Source organism: Epithele typhae (assembly GCF_022376455.1).
Source record: "Epithele typhae strain CBS 203.58 chromosome Unknown BXZ73scaffold_12, whole genome shotgun sequence".
In the NCBI taxonomy this organism is placed as follows: Eukaryota; Fungi; Basidiomycota; class Agaricomycetes; order Polyporales; family Epitheliaceae; genus Epithele; species Epithele typhae.
Genome location: NW_025954203.1, coordinates 371583 through 393169, shown reverse-complemented (window position 1 = coordinate 393169; position 21587 = coordinate 371583). Strand labels below are relative to the sequence as shown.

Genomic DNA, 21587 nt, shown 5'->3' with positions numbered 1-21587 from the left:
TAACTTTTGGTACAAGCTCTTCGTGAAGTTGGATACGAACTGTGGTCCTCGGTCCGATGTGATCTTGCGTGGGAGTCCATGTTGTGACCAGACGTGCTTGAGTAAGATGTTTGCGTATCCTTCTGAGTCTAGTGCTTCGAGGCATGGAACTGCAATTACGTCCTTGGACTTCATGTCTACACACACGAATATGGAGTCAAAGCCGAGGCATCTTGGTAGGTGCGTGATCAGATCTACAGAGATGTATTCCCAGTTTCGACTAGGAATCTCGTGCGGATGCAGTGGGGCTGACTTGGCTTGCGTGCGTATTTTCGTTCGTTGACATGTGGTGCACCCTATGATGTACTTTGCGACGTCCTTGCGTAGCGTTGGCCACCAGTATGAACGTTGCACAAGATCTTGAGTCTTGCTCCGGCCCGGATGGCCAGCGCTAACAGAGTCGTGATGCGCGCCGATGATGCGTCCGCGGAGCGCTTTGTCATCAGGAATGACAAGCTTCCCCCTCCTATAGATCAGGCCGTCCTCGGTCTGAACGTAGTCTTCGTTTATGCCCACACGGTTACGTATATCTTCATCCATTTTAGACATTAAGTCTGTCACGGATGTGATGATATTCGTAGTTCCATCTATTGTAGTCTTGCGGAATAGATGTGGTTTCAACAGTACTTCGTTCTCGACTTCTTCCTTGTCGGCAGTGTGATCGGGTCGTCGTGATAATGCGTCTGGCTTCCCCATGGTCTTCCCTGGGTGGTGGCTGAGTTCGAGATCGTATTCTTCTATTGCAAGTAGCCACCGGACTTGTCGGGGACTTAAGCGCTGAGGGTTTCGGAAGTATTCTAGGTTCTTGTGGTCTGTCCAAACTTCTACGGGATGTGCGGCTCCAAGTAGGAAGTGCCTCCATTCGTCAAGTGCGTGTATTACTGCCAGCATCTCACGATCGTAGATCTGGTAGTTCTTTTCTGCACTTGTCAGAGATCTCGATAGGAAGGCTATGGTTCGCCACTGCCCGTCTTGCTTCTGCGATAACTCGGCTCCTAGCGCGTAGTTTGAGGCGTCGCACTCGATCTTGAATGGATCTGAATCGTTGGGGACAGCGAGGACAGGTGCGCTCGTAATCAGTTTCTTGATAGCTTCAAACGCGCTCTGTTCTTCGTGTGTCCATTGCCACTCTACGTCGCCTGTCAGGCGATTTAAGGGTCCGGCTGCTTTCGAGAAGTCTTTGATGAATCGTCTGTAGAAGTTCGCGAATCCTAGAAACCCTTGTACGTGTTTCTTGCAGGTTGGAGTTGGCCACTCGGTGACACCGGCTACCTTGGCGGGGTCCATCTTGATAATTCCTGGCGCTATGATGTGTCCTAGATATTCAGTTTCTTGTACTTCAAACTCGCACTTCTCGGGTTTGCAGGTGAGTTTGTTGTCTCGCAAGATCTTGAGTACTTCGCGTACAACGCGTCTGTGTTCGTGAAGATCTTGCGAGAGTATAAGAATGTCGTCTAGGTACACAATGACCTTGCCTTGCAAGATGAGGTTGCGGAAGATGTCGTTCATCATCATTTGGAAGGTTGAGGGAGAGTTTGATAGTCCGAAGAACATAACCGTGGGTTCAAACAGTCCTCGGTTTGTGATGAACGCAGCCTTCTCCTCGTCTCCATCTTTCATGCGGATATTATTGTATCCCCATCGCACGTCGAGCTTGGTGTAGTACTTGGCTCCTTTGAGGCGATCAAAGATATCTGACATGAGAGGTAGTGGGTACTTGTTCTTTTTGGTCATGGAGTTCAACTTGCGATAGTCTTGTACCGGTCTTAGCTTACCATCCTTCTTTTTTACGAAGAAGAAAGGTGCTCCCCATGGTGACTTAGAGGATCGAATTCGTCCAGTGCGCAGGTTCTCATCCAAGAACTCATCCAGTGCTTGTTGGTGTTGTCGGGGCATTGGATACACCTTTCCACAGTATGGTTTCGCGTCAGGCAGGAGTTCTATAGCGTGATCGTATGGGCGTCGCTCGGGTAGTGTGTTGAATGTACTGTCTTCAAACACGTCCTTGAAGTCGTGATAATGTGCGGGAACCACTTCTTCAAACGTTGCGGGGGCGCGTTTCTTGCTCTGTTCAATGGCGATATCCATAGCTACTGAAGCTCTTCTTGCATGCAAGTAGGCAGGGACGTCCATCATGAACACGCGTTCACCTTCATCCAGAACGTGTTCGCAAGTGTGGGGACAGCGGCTGAACTCCACAGACTTCTTTTGCCAGTCGATCTGTGGGTTGTGGTGCTGGATCCATTCGTGTCCGAGGAATAGATCGGCCTTGCCTAGGTCGGTGACCAGTAAGTGCATCATTTCTCGGTGATTTCCGATTGTGATGAACACTTCTACGTAGTGGGTTATACTTCCACCTATGTTTGGTGTGCCGTCCGCATTGTGTACAGGTATGGGTCGGTCATAGGCACGCATGGTTAAACCAGCTCGTCGTACCAGATCGCGGTGTATGCATGATCCTGTACACCCGGTGTCTAGTAGGGCCTGCACACTTGTTCGTTTGGTGGTTTCTGGATTCTCAAGCTCTAGCGGGATGTCCATTTGTCGCTTAGAACCTAGCGCTCTGACCACGCTGAAAAGCTTGGGTCCGATGCGGTTGATGCCGAAAGTGTTGGGTGTGTTTTGTTCCGCTGCACTCGGAGTTTTCGTTCTTTTTTTGGTAGTATTGGAGAGAGAATTAAGTACAGATTCCCGTCTGCCGCGCTTCACTGGTGAAGACGCTCTCTCGGTAGGTACATAAGGAACAGAGGAATCTACAGTGTTCGCTAGGTCCGGAACTTCGTATACAGGTAGGCAAGCGAAACGATTCTTAGTAGCTATAGTACATTGAGGGAGAACGGAATTGATTACGAGGGGGGAACGGGGTCGTGCAGCAACTCCGTCCCAAACGAAAAACCCTGCGACAGGAAGTCTTCGGGCTCCTCGGAGACCCAGGCGCGTATAGCATCGACAAACTCCGAGCGCTCGACGGATTCCCACGCGCGCAGCGTCTGCGTCGGGCGGTTCGGAATATGCCAGGGTGATCCGCACGTGCCGGCTTGATCCTTGCGCGCGGCGCACTCGGGCTTGCGGCACTTTTGCGCGTTCAGCCTGTCGATGTCCATAGGTTGTCCCTTTCCTCCGTAGGTAACCCCGGTTGGCTCGCGTCGATCCGTCCTAGGTTCGTACAGCGGGCGTGATGGTGCGGGCCTTGGTGGTGTTTCGTTGTGGTTCGCGCGTGAGTTTGTGTTGACCGTCGCGCGCGCAGTACTGGTGGTCGCGTGCGAGTCGCGCTGCATAAGTCCGAACTCGCGGTCTGCTTCGTCCAGGTCTGTGATGCGGGTCTTCCATTCCTGGTACGTCGCGGGGCGAATGTGTGATCTGTAGATGTCCTTGAGGAGGTCTTTGCGTGTCTTCTGTAATACCATCTCAACGATTGTTCCGTCAGTGAGGGATAGTCCAGCCGCTAGCACAAGGCGCTCGAATTCTATGAAGAAGTCCACTGCGTTGGTCGTCCCCTGTCGGTACAGCGTGAGGTCGTGGAACGCTCGTCGCTTAGCATTCTTGTCTAGAAACACTGCGTCCATCGCATCCCAGAAAGCTTCATGGTCGGTGAAGTCCCAGCGACCGTTGACGTCGTGAGTGGTTCTGAACGCGTTCTTCCATTGTTCTATGGCATTCGTTCCGCGCACGAATGAGAGCACGTATCCGACAATGTCTTCTATGGGACCTCCTCGGGTTAGGAGCTTCATCTCGTTCCTCCAGTTGACGTATTTGGTTCTATCGCCTGCAAACAGTTCCGGTTCCTTCTTCCGGTAGTATGCCGGAGACGTGTTGGTCGCGTTTACTGTCACTGGGGGAACATTAACTTGGACAGGTACAGCGGTAGTGGCGTGATCGGAGAGGTGTCGGAGGATGTCGACAACGACTTGGAACTGTGCGGGGTCAATTTGTGACGCCATCGTTGTCGTTGTTGGTGGTACAGTTGGTGGCGGAGTTCCGTCTGGGCCTTGATCAGGTTCGGATGTGGTGTCGCTAATGTCGGGCGTTTCGGAAGGAGGTGTTGTGGTGGGATCAACAACGGTCTCGTCGGGGTCTTCGAAGTTTTCTTCGACTTCTTCCTCTTGTGGTGGGATGATCTCTGCCCAGCGCGCTGAGATGAAACGGCGGATATCGCTGGTGGTATCGTCGTAGCGCCGGGGACAGGGATTATGTTCGCAACGTTGGAGTTGCCTGGTACCCTCTGGTCTGTACGCGTCGTAGTCGTCTTCGACGTTGTGCGCGTGAAAGCGCCCTTCGCACCGGAGTGGTCGCGACACGTTGAGGAACTGTTGCGGAGCCTAGGAGTCGAGTGATTCGGGCAAGTCGGCGAAGAGACGGCTGAGCGCTTTTCGCGTGGGAATTGTTTAGGCGAGGTTCTGTCTACACGACTGTCTGAACCTAGTAGAGGGCGTGGAACACTAGCTGACGCTCGAGGCGTGGGAGGATGTGGAGGCTGTGGCGAGTGCGTAGGTACTCTAGGTACTCTCCAATGGGTAGGACGTATAGGATGAGGCCGAATTGGAGGTTGGGGGTGAGAGAATTAAAACGTAAGGCGTTCTCGCCGGGATCGAGGTTGTCAAAGGTGGCTACGCGAGTACGTCTCCTCTCGTTGTCTTCAGTGGATAAGGTGAATACAATGCGGCCGTTAGGGAGCCAATCGAAGCGGTAGAACACGTGGGTCCAGGGGCCTCCTTCGATGTATTGGTAAGCAGGGGCGGTGCCGGGAGCGGCGTCTACCGTAGTGCAGTCTGCTGCGAACCAATAGCTATCGTGCTCGCTCACGCGGTAGGCTGTAGTGGTGTCAAGGTCGATAGCAGAAAGCTTATCACGAAGAATTCCAGCGGGAGTTCCGTACGCGATGGGTTCGTCCGTCTGGACACAGGTGCGGGTGATGAGGGATTCGTAGTGCGCGGGAGAGAAGATCGGAAGACCTTCGCGGAGGTTGTAGTAGGCTTCGAAACGTTGCAGGCCGTAGCGCACGTCTGAGTAGTCACCGGTGAGATCCCAGGACTCCGCGTAGTTGGTGTTGACGCGGCGGAGGTAACCACGGACCGTGCGATCGTGTTGGTCGAGCGCTTCGTAGCACGGGCGCGGGAAAGCGGTGCGGTCGAGGTGAAGGAAGTGGTGGAGGTAGTTGGCTACCGGTTCGTAGGGTGGCGGATAGTCGTCGAGGAAGTTGGGACGGATGCGGTCTCGCGGTGGAGTCGCAGTCGACTCGTCGGCGAAGATGTCGGTGAGTGGGAGGATAGAGGGAGTGCTTCGCGCGGACACTGGAGGCAGGTCGCGTTAGCGGTGAGGGTGTAGGGGGTGTGGTAGAACCGTACTCGTGTATTCGCGCGCTTGATTCCGCGGCGAGTGGGGTTTTGAGTAGGTGTGGGGTTTGGTAGAAGCTGTTTATGAGACGCCTTAGCGCGCGCGGCTATCTACGAGATTAGATAGCGCACCAGCCGAGACTCGCGAGGGAGATTGGAGGTACGAAAGCCCAAACAGCTTCTGGAGATTGCTCCTCCAGAAGCGGGCCCTTTTATATTCGCTAGCTACGATGTACATGAGTCAATGTGAGTCGCGCGTGCATTCGCGTGCTGCAGCGTTAGCTCGCCTGCTTGCACTCACATGTCGTGTAGAGTCAACGGAAATACAAAGAGCAATCGCACGAAAGGCGCGAGGCGTCTGCGTACGATACTGGAAGAAGTAACTACGTAGTCAGGGCGCTGGTACGCTCCAGGCACAAGAGGCAACGTGCAGGAGCGCGCGGTCACTCTCCACGGCCCGGTTGTACATGAGGCGCTCAAGTGAGCTCTTGTACAGCGCGCGGTAGCCTCGTGGCTGGGCGTCGGAGCCGCGCGCTGCTTACTAACACCGTGACTTGCGTGATTACTGGAAAAGGCAAATTTCCGTAACACCTGCAGCCCAGGCTGCGCGCGCGAATTGCCCGCAGCGATGTCCCTGCTCGACCTCCACGACGACGTCCTCTTTCTCATCTTCTCCTACCTCTCTGGCCGCAACGCCCTGCACATCTGTCTGTGCGCAAAGCGCGCTTACTACATCACCATTCCTCAAGTGTATGCATATATCCGCAAATTCCCGTACACAATTGCCGATTTCGCTCAATGGCGCGACTCTCTTCTCTCTCCGGAGCCCATCTCAGGGAAACCACGGGTGTTGTTGTTACATTCCGTGGAATTCATGAACTGGTTGAACACGGACGATTAACCTACCGTGAAGTCGTAGGCGCGCATGCGGACTCGTCACTTTGGTTCAATGCTGTTCAACGAAGTATCGATGGGCAAACTCATGAACAAGTACGTTTTTCGCCTACGCCAGGTTTAGCATTGCGATCCGTCGTCTCCACTACTGTAAACGCATTTTTCACTGAAGAAACCTGGCACGGCGGCAGTTCGCGTCAATCGCACTGCACGTCGCGGGCAGCGCACGCAAGGACTCACCTTCGAGGCTGCGCTCCCGATCGAAGCCCGGCCGCTCGATGATGTCGCGCGCGCGTTCCGCGTCCTCCCTCCAAATCTCGGACATCTCCCGCCCGCCTTCCGTGCACCACCACCACCTCGTCCGCCGCGGGCGCGGGTCGTCTGCGTCCTTGGGATCCACGACTGCAAAGGGTGGGCCGAAGCCCCCATCATACGGGTCGAGGATCCCGTCCCCGATGCCGAGCACGCGGAGGGTGGGGAGCGCGCTGAAGAAGTCCCGCGGGTCGAGCGCGAGCGCGACTTCGAGGTGCGTCACGACGGCGCCCTTGGGGGGCTCGGGGGCCCAGCGGCCCTGGTCTTCCTCGACGACGTGCACGCCCAGGAAGAGCAGCGGGAGGCCACGCAGAGCCGCGTGCAGCCCCGTCTGTGCGCGGTGCGAGGGTGCGGTGAGCGGAGAGCGCAACGGTGGCGGGGCCGACTCACCAGATGATGGCCGGGCGCCCGGAAGCGCATCTCCAGCGAGCGCAACGGCGGGTCCATCCGCAGCTCGTCGGCCCACCGAATAGTGCCGTCCGAGTGGGTGGAGAGGGCGACGTCGAGCACGAGCGCGCCCGGTCGGACGGAGCGGACGAAGTCGAACGCTTTCGGCGCACCCGGTCGGATGGAGCGGATGAACTCCGACACTTCCTCCTCCTCCTCCGATGGGACGACGTTTGAGAAGGGGTAGTCCATGATGAGGCGAGGGATGGGCCCTGGCAGGGATGGTGGGAGTGAGGGCGGTTGACGGTATTCCGAGCGCATGACGGATTTGAAGTCGCGCAGAGGAGGCCACGGGAGGCCGGCCACGATCTCCCGATAAGGCCGCTCTTTTGAAGACGCGGACATGTAGGAAACGTAGGACAGTTTGGGGCAAAGCGGGATGAGGTCGATCATGGCAGATGAGAAGGGCTCGACGATGACCAGATTGCGTAGGCTAGGGAGCAGGTGGTCCCTTACGGTCGTGGACGTAACGGAGGGGTCAAGCAGAGGAATACGGTCTTCCTTGAGGCCCAGCTTTAGGGAGTGTAGTCGGCTGAATCTCGAAAGGACGTCCGTTAGTGGGGGGTAAGAGCGTGACTTGGAACGAACTGCGAATTGTTGATCAAGGGAGAGGGATTCGATCCTACTGGCGTTCGGAAGGGAGTTCAGCATCTCCATCGTGACTGGACCGACGAGGCTGAGCTCCAACGAACGCAGAGACTGCAATGTCCCCAGTGTTTCCCAGAGCTGAGGAAGGGTGAGGAGCTTCTGCTCCTGTCGACTTCCGGAGTTGATGCATAGGGAGTGCATGTGCTTGGCTTGGGCAAACAGCTGGACTAGCCCGGCAGCGACGGTAGGTTGATCGTCCCTGTTCACTGAGTTCATGAAGTCCACGGAATGTAGAAACGACGCCCGTGGTTTTCCTGAGATGGGCTCCGGGGAGAGGAGAGCGTTGCGCCATTGAGCGAAATCGGCAATTGTGTACGGGAATTTGCGGATATATGCATACACTTGAGGAATGGCGATGTAGTAAGCGCGCTTTGCGCACAGACAGATGTGCAGGGCATTGCGGCCGGAAAGGTAGGAGAAGATGAGAAAGAGGATGTCGTCGTGGAGGTCGAGTAGGGACATCGTTGTGGGCAATTGGCAACGCGGGGCGGATGTATGCCAACGTACGGCGCTACGGCTGTACATATATGGTTCCGAAATGATTACCCGACCAACTCCGACGCTACACGAGCACGCTTCACACACGAGCTGCATGACATCCTGATGGTGACCCCAGCTGTGCAAAGTGGCCTATGCCCGTCTAGTCACTAAGTGTACACGTTGCTTGCATCGAGCTGGTCAGAGCAGGCCGCGTGTCACCAAGTACTGCTTCCCGTTCAAAGTTCAGCGCCGGCACCCGACGGTTCTCGCACGACGGGCAACGGCCCAGCTTCGGAGCCCAAAAACGCGTAGACAAAGCCTATCAAAGGTGTCATTTTCGGCAGGTGTTTTTCCAGGGGAGAAAAAGGGTGGGAAAGGCGAACTTTTATGTCAAGTTTGTGTATGTCGCAGAGTATCCTGAAAGGTGACGTTTTGGGCGAATGTTTCGGCCCGACAGAATACTATGCTCAGAACAAAGACATTATAATTCGTGGTAAAGGCAATAGAACGTGTATACTATGTGAGTAACAAACAAGTTAGTACGAGTGATAAGTAACGGGTGTTATTGAAATGGGCACCAAAGGTCTCTTTATCGATCCTTTTCGGCACCCCGTAAAGCACCCGGAAAAATTGCCCATTTTAGTGCCTTTTTCACACGCGCACAAAAGGCGGCAGAAAATACACCTTTGACAGGCTTTTTCTACGCGTTTTCGGGCTCCGAAGCTGGGCCGTTGCCCGTCGTGTCGCCGCCCACCTCAGTCGTACACGACATGCGTCGCATCCTGCAGCAACTGCGCGTACGTCGCGCCATGCGGCTCCAGCTCGACGAACCTGCCCACGTACTCGACCAGCCTCCCTCGCTCGCGCGCCTCGTGCAGCTCCAGCGGGTCCATACCCTTGCCCATCTTCACGAACAGGCGGAGGTACAGCTTGTCCAGCAGGCCGATCTCGGCGTCGTCGCGACAGCGTGCATAGCCGTAGTCGGCCGCGGTCGTCCCCGCGAGCAGCTCGTCCCGGGGCGGGCTACCGGAATCGTGAGGAATCGCCAGCGTGTCGACGAGAGCCTTGAGGTGCCAGACGGTCTTGATCTCCTCCCGCTTGCCGGACAGGACGTCGTCGAGGAAGCGCGGATCTGGGACGGAGATGTCGAAGCGGCGGAAGAGGGCGGGGAGGCGCTGCCACTTGTGGGCGAACGCGAACTCGTCGAAGGTGCTCGCGTGCGCGAGGTTGTGGTACGCGACCCCGAGCGCCCCGAGCGCCGCCGGAGACGAGGCGGTGACGAAGCCGAAGCTGACCCACTCTTCCATCTCGGGGAGGGGGATTTCGCGCGCGACGGAGTGGACGTAGACGAAGTGGGCGGATAGAGTGGGTGGGAGCATACCGCGCCTGTGCTCCTCGATCGCTTCTTGGGGGGTGTCCGGAGAGCCTCCCATGTGTATCCAGCCCTTGCGCAGGACGTCGTTGAAGCGGTCGGCGGGGTTGAAACGAGCAGCAGCCGGAGCGACAGAGGCTGGGTCTTGGAATACGATCTGGTGCTCGAGGAACCAGTGGTAGTGCGAACCGCGGGAGGCCGGGGGCAGGTGCTCGAGGACGGCCTTGATGCCTTGGAGGAGGTGGCCCTTGCTCTGCCAGCGGCGCAGTTGTTGGAGCGAAACGATGTCGAGGACGGCTCGATAAAACTTGAGGAGGGCTTCTTCAGAGGCGCGACCGAAGGATCGACTCGCGTTGGTGAAACCGTAGTCGCGTCGGGTTTGATACTCGGCAGGGACGATCCCGGTGTGGCATGCGCGCGAGAGGTGGTAGACGGTGCTGATGGGCTGGTCGACATCGCAGTCGAAGATATGGATGGGCCAGTGTTGGCGTTGGCAATCTTGGTTGCAGTACCGGACGTCGCGGCAGCCCGAGCAGCGTTTGGCGCCGTCGTCCGGCACACATGGCGCACGCCAATTTTTCCATGCTGATCAATGGGGAGGGGAGGGGAGAGAAAAGCGGGAGGAGAGAGAAAAGCGGGAGGAGATCTGAGAAAAGCGGGAGGCGAGCGGAGGGCAGAGGGAGACGCCCAGGGAGACAACCCCACGTCAAACAGAGTTCGAGCTCGCATTGCGCTTCGAGTCCAGGAGAAGAGTCCGCGCCACCCCAGCGCCCGTCCACACCGACACGCATAACGTGGACGGCGTCGCTCGCAATGATCTCGACGCCCTCAGGCTGAGGCGTAGGCCGGGCGTCGACGCTGCAGGGGGCGCGGGACATCGGATCAGAAGAGGCAGCACGCGCGGGAAGCAGGACGCGACTCACCCAGCTGAGACGGGCCTGCTTGTATATATGCACAGTTGCAGCGAACACAGTGCTGGGTCAGCCACGCGAGGCAGCGCCATGCAAACAGCGCAGGGGTCGTTGGGTGGTACCTAGCAATCCAAGTCCTCAGTCTTCCCCAAGGTCCAAATCGTCCAACAGCACTGCTTACAGACAGAGGGCGTGCCAGCGGTGCCAGTCGGCGGCAGTCTATGCAGGAATGAGCCCAAGGACAGGACAAGACGCAGCCTGGATCTCACATACCATGACTCAGGCGTCCTCCGCCGTCCACATGCGCCTTCTTGCGCTGGCCTCGACGACCGCCGCCCGGTCACCCGCAAGACATGCACACAAAACACACGCGCGTGCTCTAGCCTAGATTGCGCATCACCCAGTTGGAGCGAAGGATGGTCGAAGATCTGGACAGCGGAGGCGGATGAGACCCAATGAAGTGCTCCTTCTTCTCCACGACCAACCGCCACCTTAGCGGCGAGCGCAAGAGCAGGGCGAGGACACGCGCCCAGCCCGCCCGCCCGCCCGCCAGCCCCTCCCCGTGGCCCACGAAGACGGGGATGAGGGACCCACCTACTTTGCTAGAGGCATTCGCCGCCGTTGTCTCCGCTCCGACCATGGATAAGGCAGCGCCGAAGTGCCTCTGGTTCTCCGCCTGGGCCCTACGGCACTAATGTCGAAGCTTTGAAGCTCTGCATCGGGTTTATGAGGCGTACTTGGGTGCGGGTGATGGTCTGTCGGTAGGATGTCTGTGCGCGCACTCTTTGTCTGGGCGGTGTGGGAGCGCTCTCCGGACATAAAAGTGGAACTATAAGGGGGTATTCCAAGCACAGATCGAAGGCGTCGACACGGGAACTTCCCCTGGGGGTACTGATCCAGGGTGTGGGGGAGTGAGAGCGAGAGAGACTCAAGCGCTGGCTCGACGGCGGAAGCGCTGGATGCAAGTGCTCGTTGGGCCGCGCACCTTCTGGCAATCATCCACTTCTCCCGGAGTTGAGTTCCACAGCGTAGATGACATCCTTCTTTCGTTTGTCTCCTCCTTTACTACCGATCGATACCCATAGATGCATACGTGCGAGCAACGTTGTATTACTATTACATTGGGACAAACTGGCGCTGGAGCAGGCCTACTATTCGAGTCGTTCATAAGTCATACACCATTCGGACGTTGTAGAGGTTGTCGCTCTGTAGATCAAACCTCATTGTCAGCTCCTCCTATGAAGGATGTAATGCAACAACAACCACATACCTCTTTCATAACCCCCTGCGGATTCTTCAGCAGAGATGCGTACCTCATAGCGTGCGGAGTGACCGTTACGAACCGGCCCACGTACTCCAACAGGCGTCGCTCGACGCACGCCTCGTGCAGCTCCATCGGGTCCATACCCTCCTCCACCTTCGAGAAGAGGCGAATGTACAGGTCGTCCAGCAGCCCGACGTCCTCCGGGCGGTGGCAGTTGAGGTACCCGTAGTCGATCTGGTACGCCGCCATGAGCGGCGCGCAGCCGGTCCACCCCACCGGCATCTTCCGCTCCTTGACGACATCTACGTGCTGCTTCAGGTACCACACCGACTTCGGACCAGAGGACGATGGGACGCTCATGACGTCGGCGAAGAAGCGCGCGTCGGAGACGACGATGTTGTACCGATGGAAGAGGGAGAACATGGTGCCGGCCTCGAACGCAGCGAAGAAGTCTTCGAAGGGACACGCCCACGCGAGTTCGGTGTATGCCTCGCCCATCGCGTCCTGCGCTGCCTTGGAGAGTGCCGCGACGAAGCCGAACTGGACCCATGTTGGAAGCGGGGGGATGGCAGGGATGCGGGAGAGCACGCTGAGGTAGAAGAAGAAACAGACGTGCCTGGTGCCGTCGAGTGGGCAGCTGCAGAGCATGGTTTTGATGTCCTCCGGAGTGGTTCCGTCGAAGCGCATAGACCCGACGCGGAAGAGGTCATCAATATTCGGGGTGAGGTTCGGACTGGGAATGTCAGACACGAGGACGGCGGATCTGGCGAGGCAAGACTGGTTGGCGAGAAACCAGGAGTAGGCCGGTTCGCGGTCCTCGGAGGGGAGGGCTTCGAGGATCGACTTGATACCGTGGACGAGTTGTCCCTTTCGCTGCCATCTGCGCACGTCCTTGAGAGAAGCTTTGGAGAGGACTAAGCGATAGAGCGAGAGGAGGTCCTCTTCTCCGGACGGTACGCCGCGACGCGAGACCTGTTCAAAGCCATAGTCGATCCTGGTCGGGAGGTGGAGCGGGGGAGTTTGAAGGTAGCATGCGCGAGCGAGGTGATGAGAAGGGTCGATGGGCTTGTCGATCTTGCAGTCGAAGATGTGAAGGACCCAGTGTTCGTTCTGACAGCTATCACTGCAGTACCGCGCACTGCGACAGCCTGAACAGCGTTTTGCGTCGTCGGAGAGCACCGTCCCGCACTTGGCGCAGGCAGGGGAGTCCATCCTGCGAACGGCATTCGTCTCCACGCACATGCTCGTGAAGAAAAGGCCCCATACCTGTGTGTTGTCAGCCTTGCGAACTCGAGAGGGGAGATAGCAATTGAGGGGAAGAAGGGAGCGTGCGGCAGAGAGAGGCCGCGGGCTCATATACCCTCTCCGGATGGACATCGAGCGTGGCTGCAGCGATGTCAGGTAGAGTTCGGGTGCCCGAAGACCGCCGACTCACCTTCGCATGCTCTGATACTACATCGAGGCTTATGGAGTGGGTGTATGTGCATACACGTGTAGACAGCTGAGGTTTTCAGTCGTCTGACGTCGGAAAGCGAGCACGGTGGTCATCAACCAAGATCAAGGAGCGAGCACTTGATTTGTTCTTGAAGAAGCGCCCAGAGAAGCCGTCGAAACATCGCTTTGCAAGGCCCATGGCCAGTACTTGATCCACATGGTAAACTGCGAAGAAAAGCCCCGTAAAGATTGAAATGAGACCATCAGCCCCCGATCAACGCTTCGAAAAATTAGAAACTTACAAAGCACCATCCCCTCGCTCTCAATCACCCGCTACGCATCCTGCCGTCAAACCTCGACGATCTGAGTATTTCCCAATCCAAACCTGAACTCGATGAGTCGCAATATCCCTCGTCGCCTCGTGCCCTGCACACCTGAAGAGCTTCTTCTGGCCAGATTGGATTCCCGGTGTCACTCGACGAGGAACCTCAACTAATGCACCTAAAGATGCCAACAGATCAACACGCTCACCACCGAGCTCGTGTGCGTGCCCGCGATCCGCGCGCACGAGGCCCATCCATTCTCCGACGTGGTCCCAACGCTGGGATTTTCCGGGAGACGCGATGCTGCTGCAGAGCATGGTGGAAACTGTAGAGCGCTACAAGGTGGCGCGCCCGCGGTGCGAGGCGGAGGAGGATTCAGCGGCGGGAAGGGCGAAGAGTATATTCGCCTTGCAGAAGCCACACAGAGACCATCATGGCAATCAAGCGGAGCCGTGGCAAGGATGGGAACGTCGTTGTTGAGAGTCATAAAGGAGGCGGGTCACGGTTGGAACTTCTGAGAACGCGACGCAAATCACTGATGGTCGCCGGATCGGAACAAGTCGAGCCGGTTCACCTAAGGAAATCGAACAACACTAAGCGCCTTGACCGCCTCCTCCATGTCGTTTTGCATACAGCGAGGCTTGAAGCTTGAAGGGTGCCCATGCCAATATTCCGCGGGTAAGTATCGTAAACCCCACCCCGCGCAATATTTCACGGAACCATCCCCATGACTCAAGTCTGCTCATAGACACGCTTGGGTGAGAAGAAACCTGTGTTCCTGTAAGTCGATGGAGCACACACGATGGTTGCCAGCAACATACCGTCGAGGCTCTTCTCCGCGTCGAAATCCGGGCTCTCGATGATCTCGCGTGCGCTTTCCGCGTCTTCTCTCCAGATTTCGACCATCTCCGGGCCCCCTTCTCTTGTGCCTTCCGACCACCACCACCGGTGACGCCGCGTTCGGACTTTTTTCTCCCCTCTTGTAGAGCGCTTCGACGATGCCATGGCAGATGCTCCTCCCGCTGGAGAAGGCCATTTGATCGCGGGTTTCACATAGCCTTCAAACCCCATCGGCACGCCCATCGTATCTCCGATCCCGAGCACGCGTAGCGAGGGAACGGCGGAGAAGAACTTGCGAGGGTCTAGCAGACGAATCGCCTCGCACACCGGAGACGTCATACGGTCTGCAACCTGCTCCTGTTCCAGCCACTCCTGGAGGCGACCATCCGCGACGACCTGGATCCTGAGCCACACGAGGCGGGTCTCGCTGAAGACAGAATGCAGTTCGTCCTGTGGGTATGCACCCGAGAAGACGTGAGTCGAGGAACGAGAGGCGAGGACAAACGACTGACCAGCCTTCTGGGATCCTGCGTCTTCATGCATATCTCCAGCGAGCGCAGCCGCGGCACGATCCCCGCGATCTCGCCCCACGTCGTCCCCCCCGCGGTCAAGACCGACCGCCCCCGGACGCTGCCCCGGACGACGAGCGCGCCCGGCTGCGTCGCGCTGAGCAGAGCGAGCACCGGCCGCGCCTGCGACGGGGTGAAGATGCCATCCGTGACATCCGCCCCGAGCGAGAGCCGGTCGACGCGCCCGAACCGCGGCGGGGGCTGCCGGTCGATGAGCGACGACGCGCTGTTGATGTGTTGGAGCGCGAGCTCGCGGAGTGCGGGCCAGGGGTCGTCACGTGGCACGGACTTCATGCCGATGAGGCAGTCGTAGCTGAGCATGGCAAGGTTCGGGCAGAAGGGAACGAGGGCGAGGGCGACGCCGAATTCGCTCTCGATGATAGAGAGGTGGCGAATGGTGTGCAGCATCGGGAGGTCCGCTTCGTTGGAGGTGGGAGAAACGATCTTGATGCCAGGTGGCGAAATGATCTTGACTGATCGGAGACGGGGGAAACGGGCTAGAATGACGAGGAGCGGGGGCGGGAGGGGTACAGCGTCGGCGCGGGCTGTAGAAGTGGATGAAGTTCTGAAGTTATTCGATCTGAGGGAGAGTGTGTCCAGTTTGTTGACATGGGGCATAGAGCCGAGGAACGACAACGTCAACGGACCGACCCCATCGAGAGAGAGCTCGCGTAAATCAGCGAGATGTTCTAAAACTTGTCCCAGCCGCGGACAAGCTGTAAGGTATTCGTCCATATTTAATCTCGCCTTGAGCGTACGCAATTTGGAGGCTTGATTGAGCACGTCCGCCAAGCCCGTAGCAAGTATGACGATGATGTTCGAACTTGCTTCTTTGCTTGCCCAAGTCACGTATCCGAAGTGATGCGCGGGGTGGTGCACTTCCAGATGACGTAGAAAAGATACGCGTGGCGTATCAAAGTGTGGCGCAGCGGCAAAGAGGTGGTTTCTCCAGACCGCCTCAGACTGCTCGCCCAACAATAGGGTCATACTGATCAACGTTTGAGGAAGGACCAAGCCGTACAGTCGTTTCGATGTCAAGCACAGAGAGACCGCACCACGAGTGTTGAGATAATTTGAGATGTATATGAGCACATCGTGGTTGAGAGAGAGGAAGTCCGTCATGGATGCAACGTGGAGGTCCGGCGTAGAGCTTCAGATCATGTCAGGAGTACTTGGGCGCCAGCCTGAGTCGAGACTCGAGAATCGAGATACCGCCTTCGCCGTTTCAATATTTAGCGCTCCGCCTAACTACTGCTCGAATTTGTTCGACTCGCCGACTCGCCGTAGCGCATAGACAATGTCATCATTCCTGTGGCCTCGAATTAACCCCCCTCCCCTGTAGATCTGACATGCATATAGTAGTCATGAATTGGCAGAATTTAGAGATAGCGCGTCTATATGAAGTGGTAGATGCCGGCGCCAAATGGTTTGCCATTCGCTTTTTGCTCCTTCATCCTCCGATGAATTGGCACGTACCAGTGCTAGAGATTTGTGTCGTTCTTTCTTCGTCATCGACCCATCGCAGAGCTCGACACAGTTGTATGATGAGAAGAAACGAATTGCGGTTGCCCAATCGGAGCAGAAAACTATCTAAGCACAGTACGAGTACGAAGGGAGAAACAAAGTGTACATGTAGGTATCGGTGACTATACGCGCTCTAGCAAACGAGACTGGTACAACACAGCACGGCAGTGAGTAGATGAGACATATTAGATGAAGAAGGTATCAGTCCGAACTGTCGGCTCTCGGCTCCTGTGAGCCCCACGCCACTACGCCGCAGCCTGACCCCCGTTCCGCTTGAACAGGAACTTATCGATCAGGCCATTCAGGTTGCCCATGCCCGGCGAGTCGGTGTCGGGGAGCCACTCGCCGTTGTTGACGCAGAGAATGCGCATGCGCTCGTGGTAGCGGAGGTCGGGGAGCAGCTTGGGGGTGATGAGGAAGTACTGCCCCGAGTCGGCCTGGCAGGTGACCTCAACGAGCGCGTTGTGTACCGCGCGCTCGGCGCGCTGATCCATGCCCTGGTTGATCTCGTCGACGAGCGAGAACGGCGCGCGGGCCTCCTCGGTGAGCGACATCAGGTAGAGGATCGTAGTAAGGGACCGTTCCTGTGAACGAAGGCGCGTCAACATGCGTCAAGTCTTGGGCAAAGGGAAGGTGCATACTCCACCAGACTGCCGCTCGCCCGTGAGCAGCTGCAGCTTCTCACTGTCGCGGAACTTGACCATGATGTCGATCGCCCACTTCTCGTAGTCCTCGTCCTCCCTGATCCGAATCTCGCCCGCGCACCCGATCCGGTCGAACGCGCCAGAGAACTTCTTCCCGATGCTCTCGACAAGCCGCTCGAGCGCCGGCTGCCAGTGCTCGCGCGCGGCCGTGATCTGGCCGTCGATGTGCGCGGCGCGGCGCTCACGTTCTTCAATCGTCTCCGTGAGCCGCTCGATCTCGACTTTGCGGCGGTTGTACTGGTCGACGATGCCGCCGTTCGTGCAAGTGTTCAGGTTCAGCTCCTCCTCGCACTGAGCAAGCTCGGCCATCCATTCTTCCGATGACCGGGCGACCACTTCGTTGGCCTGGCGAAGAAGGGCATAGCATCAGTGTATGTTCTATTTTGTGGTGAAAAGGGCGCGAACCTCATCCATCACCTTGAACTTCTCCTTCGTCTCGTCGCTGCTCTCGCTGAGCTTGTCTTTGCTGAATTGCAGGCGAGTGAGAGTTTCCTCCTTCGCCTTGGTATACTTTTGTCGCACTATGCGAGAGTGTCAGCACCCATGCTCGCCGAAAGGCATGCCTATCTACTTACTCTCGGCCCAATTCGCCGTAGCACGCTCCAATTCTTCCTTCTGCTCCTGACACTTGACCTCGAGAGCCGACTTCTTGGCCAGTACTTGCGCAGCCTCCAGTCCGGCTTTGGTCGCCGCCTCGTAGTCAGTGATAAGCGCTCGTCTCAAGCTCTGATATAGGTGGAGGGTCAATACACGCGCCACGGAGACGGCATTTGAACGTACGGCGTAGGCCCTGATGAGGGTGACGCGTTTGTTCGCGAGGGTGAGCATCTGCTGCTTGAGCCTTGCGCGCTCTTGGTCGACCGGTGGCGCCTTCTTCAGCTTATCCAGCTTGGTCTTGTCTTCCTCTGCGGAGACGGTCAGCGTCAGGACGGGTGAAACGAGTGAAACAACGTGCTCAGCTTCAGTTCCCGAGATGCCCTCGCCCTCCTCGCGTTTATCGCTGCCTCCTTGCGGGCGTTGAGAGGGTCCTATGTTTGCGCACCAAACCGTGAGCACAAGCCCCTGACCAGGAATCGCGGGCGCTTACGAATTCCGCCCTGTAATCCCGTTCGTCTGCGCGCACTTGCTTCTCCTTGGCTGCAAGCTCCTGTTCCTCTTGCCTAACGACTTCCATGTTGCTCTGGGACTCGGAGAGCTTCTCCTGGAGCTGTCGCTTGACCGCCGGGTCGACTACGAAGAAGCGTCGTATTGTAAGGACTTGGAACGTGAAGGGCACTCAAACCAAGGCATGCGTACCGACAGTGCCGACCAACGAGCGCGCCTGCGGAATCTCACGCGTAGAGTTCTGTGCGAGCCGCTGACCATAGTTTGACCGCCGGACCTGGTTCATGAGCCGGCCGATGATGTAGTTAGCGCCGTTGGCCTGTTCGGCCATATGCATCGCGCGGTTGCCGTCCACAGCTCGTGGGTTCTGCACCGCAATTGCCTGCGCTAGCACATCAGCTGAGGAACGCGTCGAGAACAAGAAGAGGCCGTACCGTGCGATGGAGCTTCACTTCGGCATAGAGGTACCCCTTGAGGCCTTCTGGGCAGTCGATGAAGTCAATTGCGTAGCCATCGAACCCGAGGGCGCGCAGGTCCTCGGGAGAAGCAGGCGGCGGCGCGAGGCGATTCATGTCAACGGGCAGATACCACGTGTTGATGCGCACTGTTCGCCCGAGAGCTTCCGGAGTGTCGACACAGACTCGGTTGAGGGTCTTATAGTCTTCAAGACATTGGCAGACGAAGGTACGCAATTGCGCGAAACTGAAGCACGCCTCAACAGCGTCGGCGTAGTGCCGGTTCGGGACATTCACGGAAAGGGCTGCGGGCTCGAAAACTTCCATCTTGAACCGATGCCTGTTGCTGCGAAGCCACTCGACGACCGCCGCTGCGTCAGATTCGGTTTTTGCGAGATTCTGCAGCTTCTGATGCTTTACGCTATCGAGTTGAGATATTCTAAACGGGGTACACGGTCAAAAGTAATCTTTGAGTGAAAAAGAGAGGACTTACTGCCGAGTGAGCCCATCAACAGCGGCCTGGCACTGACCATACTTCTGCGCAACCTGTTTCTGAGCCTCTTGAATATCGAAGTTGCGTTCTTTTATGTCTCGGTGCTTCAGATTCAGCTCTTTCTGTTGAAGGCGTAAGATGCGAAGCCTGCTGAACGGAGCCGACAAAACGCACAAGTTGTTTGGTCAGCTCTTCAACGTCCTCCATGTCCAACGGTTCTGCAAGTCGTTTAGTGCCCTCATCAATCATCCGCTCATACTTCTTGATGTCGCTCTGTCGTTGCTTGTCCTGCTTCTTCAGATTGTCTAGTCTGTTCTTGATGCTTTCCGCCTCGCGTTCCTGGCTCGTCCGTAAACAAGAGACCTTCGGGTCAGACGTGGGCCGCGGCTTACCAATGGGTCATTTTCGGCCCACTTCGTTGTCATCGCGTTAACCCTGGCCTTCGTTGCTCGCTTCAGGGCGTCTCTGGTGGCTTCGCATTTCCTGACTTCTTCCACCAATGCCCTACCGTATGTCAGTTCAACCGATCGAAGCGCATGATCTTCACGACTCACTGCTGCATTGCTGTATAAGGGGCATGTCGTGCTTGCATGTCTTTCAGGTCGTCCGTGATCTTCCGGTACACCGGCTTCATCGCATAGTACTTGTCACGAGCTTCGTAGTACGAAGTGAACGGCACGATGACAGACAGGAGCTCAATCTGTTGCGCGATATCAACGACAAGGCTCAGTGAGAAAGTATGGATATGCGTACGCGTTTCTCCAGGGTCTGGCGCTCTTGATAAAGCTTGACCTGTTTCTGCAGCTCGGCGTTGCGTCCCTCGAGATTATTGAGCTGTTCGCGATCCTCGTTCACGCGCTTAGGTCTGCATGAGCAACCGCTAAGCGCCGTAGCAACACAAAGCTCACCTCTTGGATCTGCCGGAGTTCCTTGCCAGATCCAATCAACGTATCGTGCCAGTTTGATAGATTCGGGCTGCCAGCGGCACGTTGGGTCTCGCGGAGGAGTTGTTGCGGAGTCATCCGAGCAAACTCGGCCACTCGGTCTTGCGGCAAGAAGGTACTGGGCAGGACCAGGGTGAGTACAGGCAAGCGCGAAGACCGGCTGCAGTCATACCATAGGTTGTTGACCTGAACATTAAGGCGTTCAACCTCGGTGCTAACGTCCGCCGCGCTGCATTTCCGGTCGTTGATGAAGAAGTTGGACTTCTTGTTCGCGGCTTCGAGTGTCCGCCTGATAACGATATTGCCCTTCTTGCGCTCGCCTTTGAGCTCTATCTCGATGTACCCCTTCTCCTTATCGCTCTTCACGAACGACTTGACGTCTTGGGCGCGGTTGAGAAGCTATGAAGATGAGATATCAGCGATGTTGTTTGGTGAACGCGAGATGGACACTAGAACAACGGAAGCAACACAAGCGGTCCATCCTCTCAGAGCACCCTATCCTTCTACGAACTCGAGGAGACGCATATACCCAGCGAAGCGCCAGAGGCATTGAGCGAGCAACTAGCGGTAGACATGGTACGGCTGGGCAAGAGTAGCTTGTGGATAGTCGAACCCAGCTCGTGCATGACGTACGAAAATATCAGACATATCCGGGTGCCCCTCGCAGTGCAGGCTCGATGTGGGTGGCCACTCGTATCAGAGCGCGAAAGCCCCCCATCTGTCGCAATGAACCACGACAGAGGAGACGTACTCCCGTGTCGCACAAGTCGGTTCACAATCCAGAAGAAATCCCTTTGAGTGGCGAGGACGTAGGGGATAAGGGGGAGGGTGGTTCTTGCAATGCACATGAAAACCAAAACATCACTCACAGCGGGCGGAAAATTCAACCCCAAGCAGATTGCACATGCAATGGAGCTCTTTCCAGTACCATTAGGACCCAGGATCATATTGAGGTAGGGGCCGGGGGAGAACTCAACCCAGTCGTAGGTCAAGAAGTTCTCGAGCTTGATACGAACGATGGAGCCCGGGACGTAGCTAGAAGATATGATGAGCAACTCTGAATTGAGATGGCGATGTATGTGGATGCACCCATCGACATCACGGGGTAGAGTCACCCTCTCAATTTTGGAGGTACCACCAGTAGGACGCGAATCGCCTTCGGCATTGACCCTAGCGCGTTTGAGCCCTTTGGGGGAATGCCCCGAGCCACCTCTTTCGTCTTCATCGGCTTCTCCGTCTGCGTCTCCCTGCTCCTGATCTTCAGGTTTCGCGTCCGCGTCCACATGGTCCCTCATCGCTGCGCGCTTGCCGCGTGAGTGCTTGTCGGTGGTCGATTTGCCCATGCTCTTTGAAGATTTGGACTTGAGACCGTTGTTCTCCTTTTGCGAGTCTTCGGAGTCGTGTGAGGGGGCTCTACGAGCCATAACGGACGCGGGCGCGTCGAGGGGATGATGGTGGTAAGCGCTAGCAACGAGCCGGGAGGCCCCTCAGACGCGT

At 56.9% G+C, this 21587-nt stretch overlaps 4 protein-coding genes across 4 annotated transcripts; all 4 read right to left on the bottom strand.

Moving 5' to 3' along the window:
• Window positions 1-6352: 6352 nt before the first annotated feature.
• Window positions 6353-8135, bottom strand: BXZ73DRAFT_76051 (uncharacterized protein; the record flags this gene model as incomplete). The annotated part of the gene is made up of 3 exons (XM_048022344.1): window positions 6353-6414; window positions 6507-6909; window positions 6969-8135. 3 exons carry the CDS (start codon window positions 8133-8135, stop codon window positions 6353-6355), a joined length of 1632 nt encoding a protein of 543 aa, XP_047879842.1.
• Window positions 8136-8908: 773 nt separating this feature from the next.
• Window positions 8909-10403, bottom strand: BXZ73DRAFT_76050 (uncharacterized protein; the record flags this gene model as incomplete). The annotated part of the gene is made up of 2 exons (XM_048022343.1): window positions 8909-10110; window positions 10307-10403. The coding sequence occupies 2 exons, from the start codon at window positions 10401-10403 to the stop codon at window positions 8909-8911; spliced, it is 1299 nt and encodes a 432-aa protein (XP_047879841.1).
• Window positions 10404-11600: 1197 nt separating this feature from the next.
• Window positions 11601-15484, bottom strand: BXZ73DRAFT_76049 (uncharacterized protein; the record flags this gene model as incomplete). The annotated part of the gene is made up of 9 exons (XM_048022342.1): window positions 11601-11642; window positions 11707-12913; window positions 12941-12966; window positions 13061-13086; window positions 13136-13152; window positions 13569-13635; window positions 13666-13782; window positions 14279-14747; window positions 14810-15484. The coding sequence occupies 9 exons, from the start codon at window positions 15482-15484 to the stop codon at window positions 11601-11603; spliced, it is 2646 nt and encodes an 881-aa protein (XP_047879840.1).
• Window positions 15485-16635: 1151 nt separating this feature from the next.
• Window positions 16636-21385, bottom strand: BXZ73DRAFT_43764 (P-loop containing nucleoside triphosphate hydrolase protein; the record flags this gene model as incomplete). Its single annotated transcript, XM_048019205.1, has 17 exons — window positions 16636-16974; window positions 17032-17439; window positions 17500-17615; window positions 17670-17820; window positions 17875-18072; window positions 18182-18324; window positions 18391-18580; window positions 18633-19092; window positions 19147-19268; window positions 19321-19485; window positions 19539-19650; window positions 19701-19846; window positions 19900-20004; window positions 20055-20208; window positions 20263-20489; window positions 20960-21125; window positions 21180-21385. The coding sequence occupies 17 exons, from the start codon at window positions 21383-21385 to the stop codon at window positions 16636-16638; spliced, it is 3408 nt and encodes a 1135-aa protein (XP_047879839.1).
• Window positions 21386-21587: the final 202 nt, after the last annotated feature.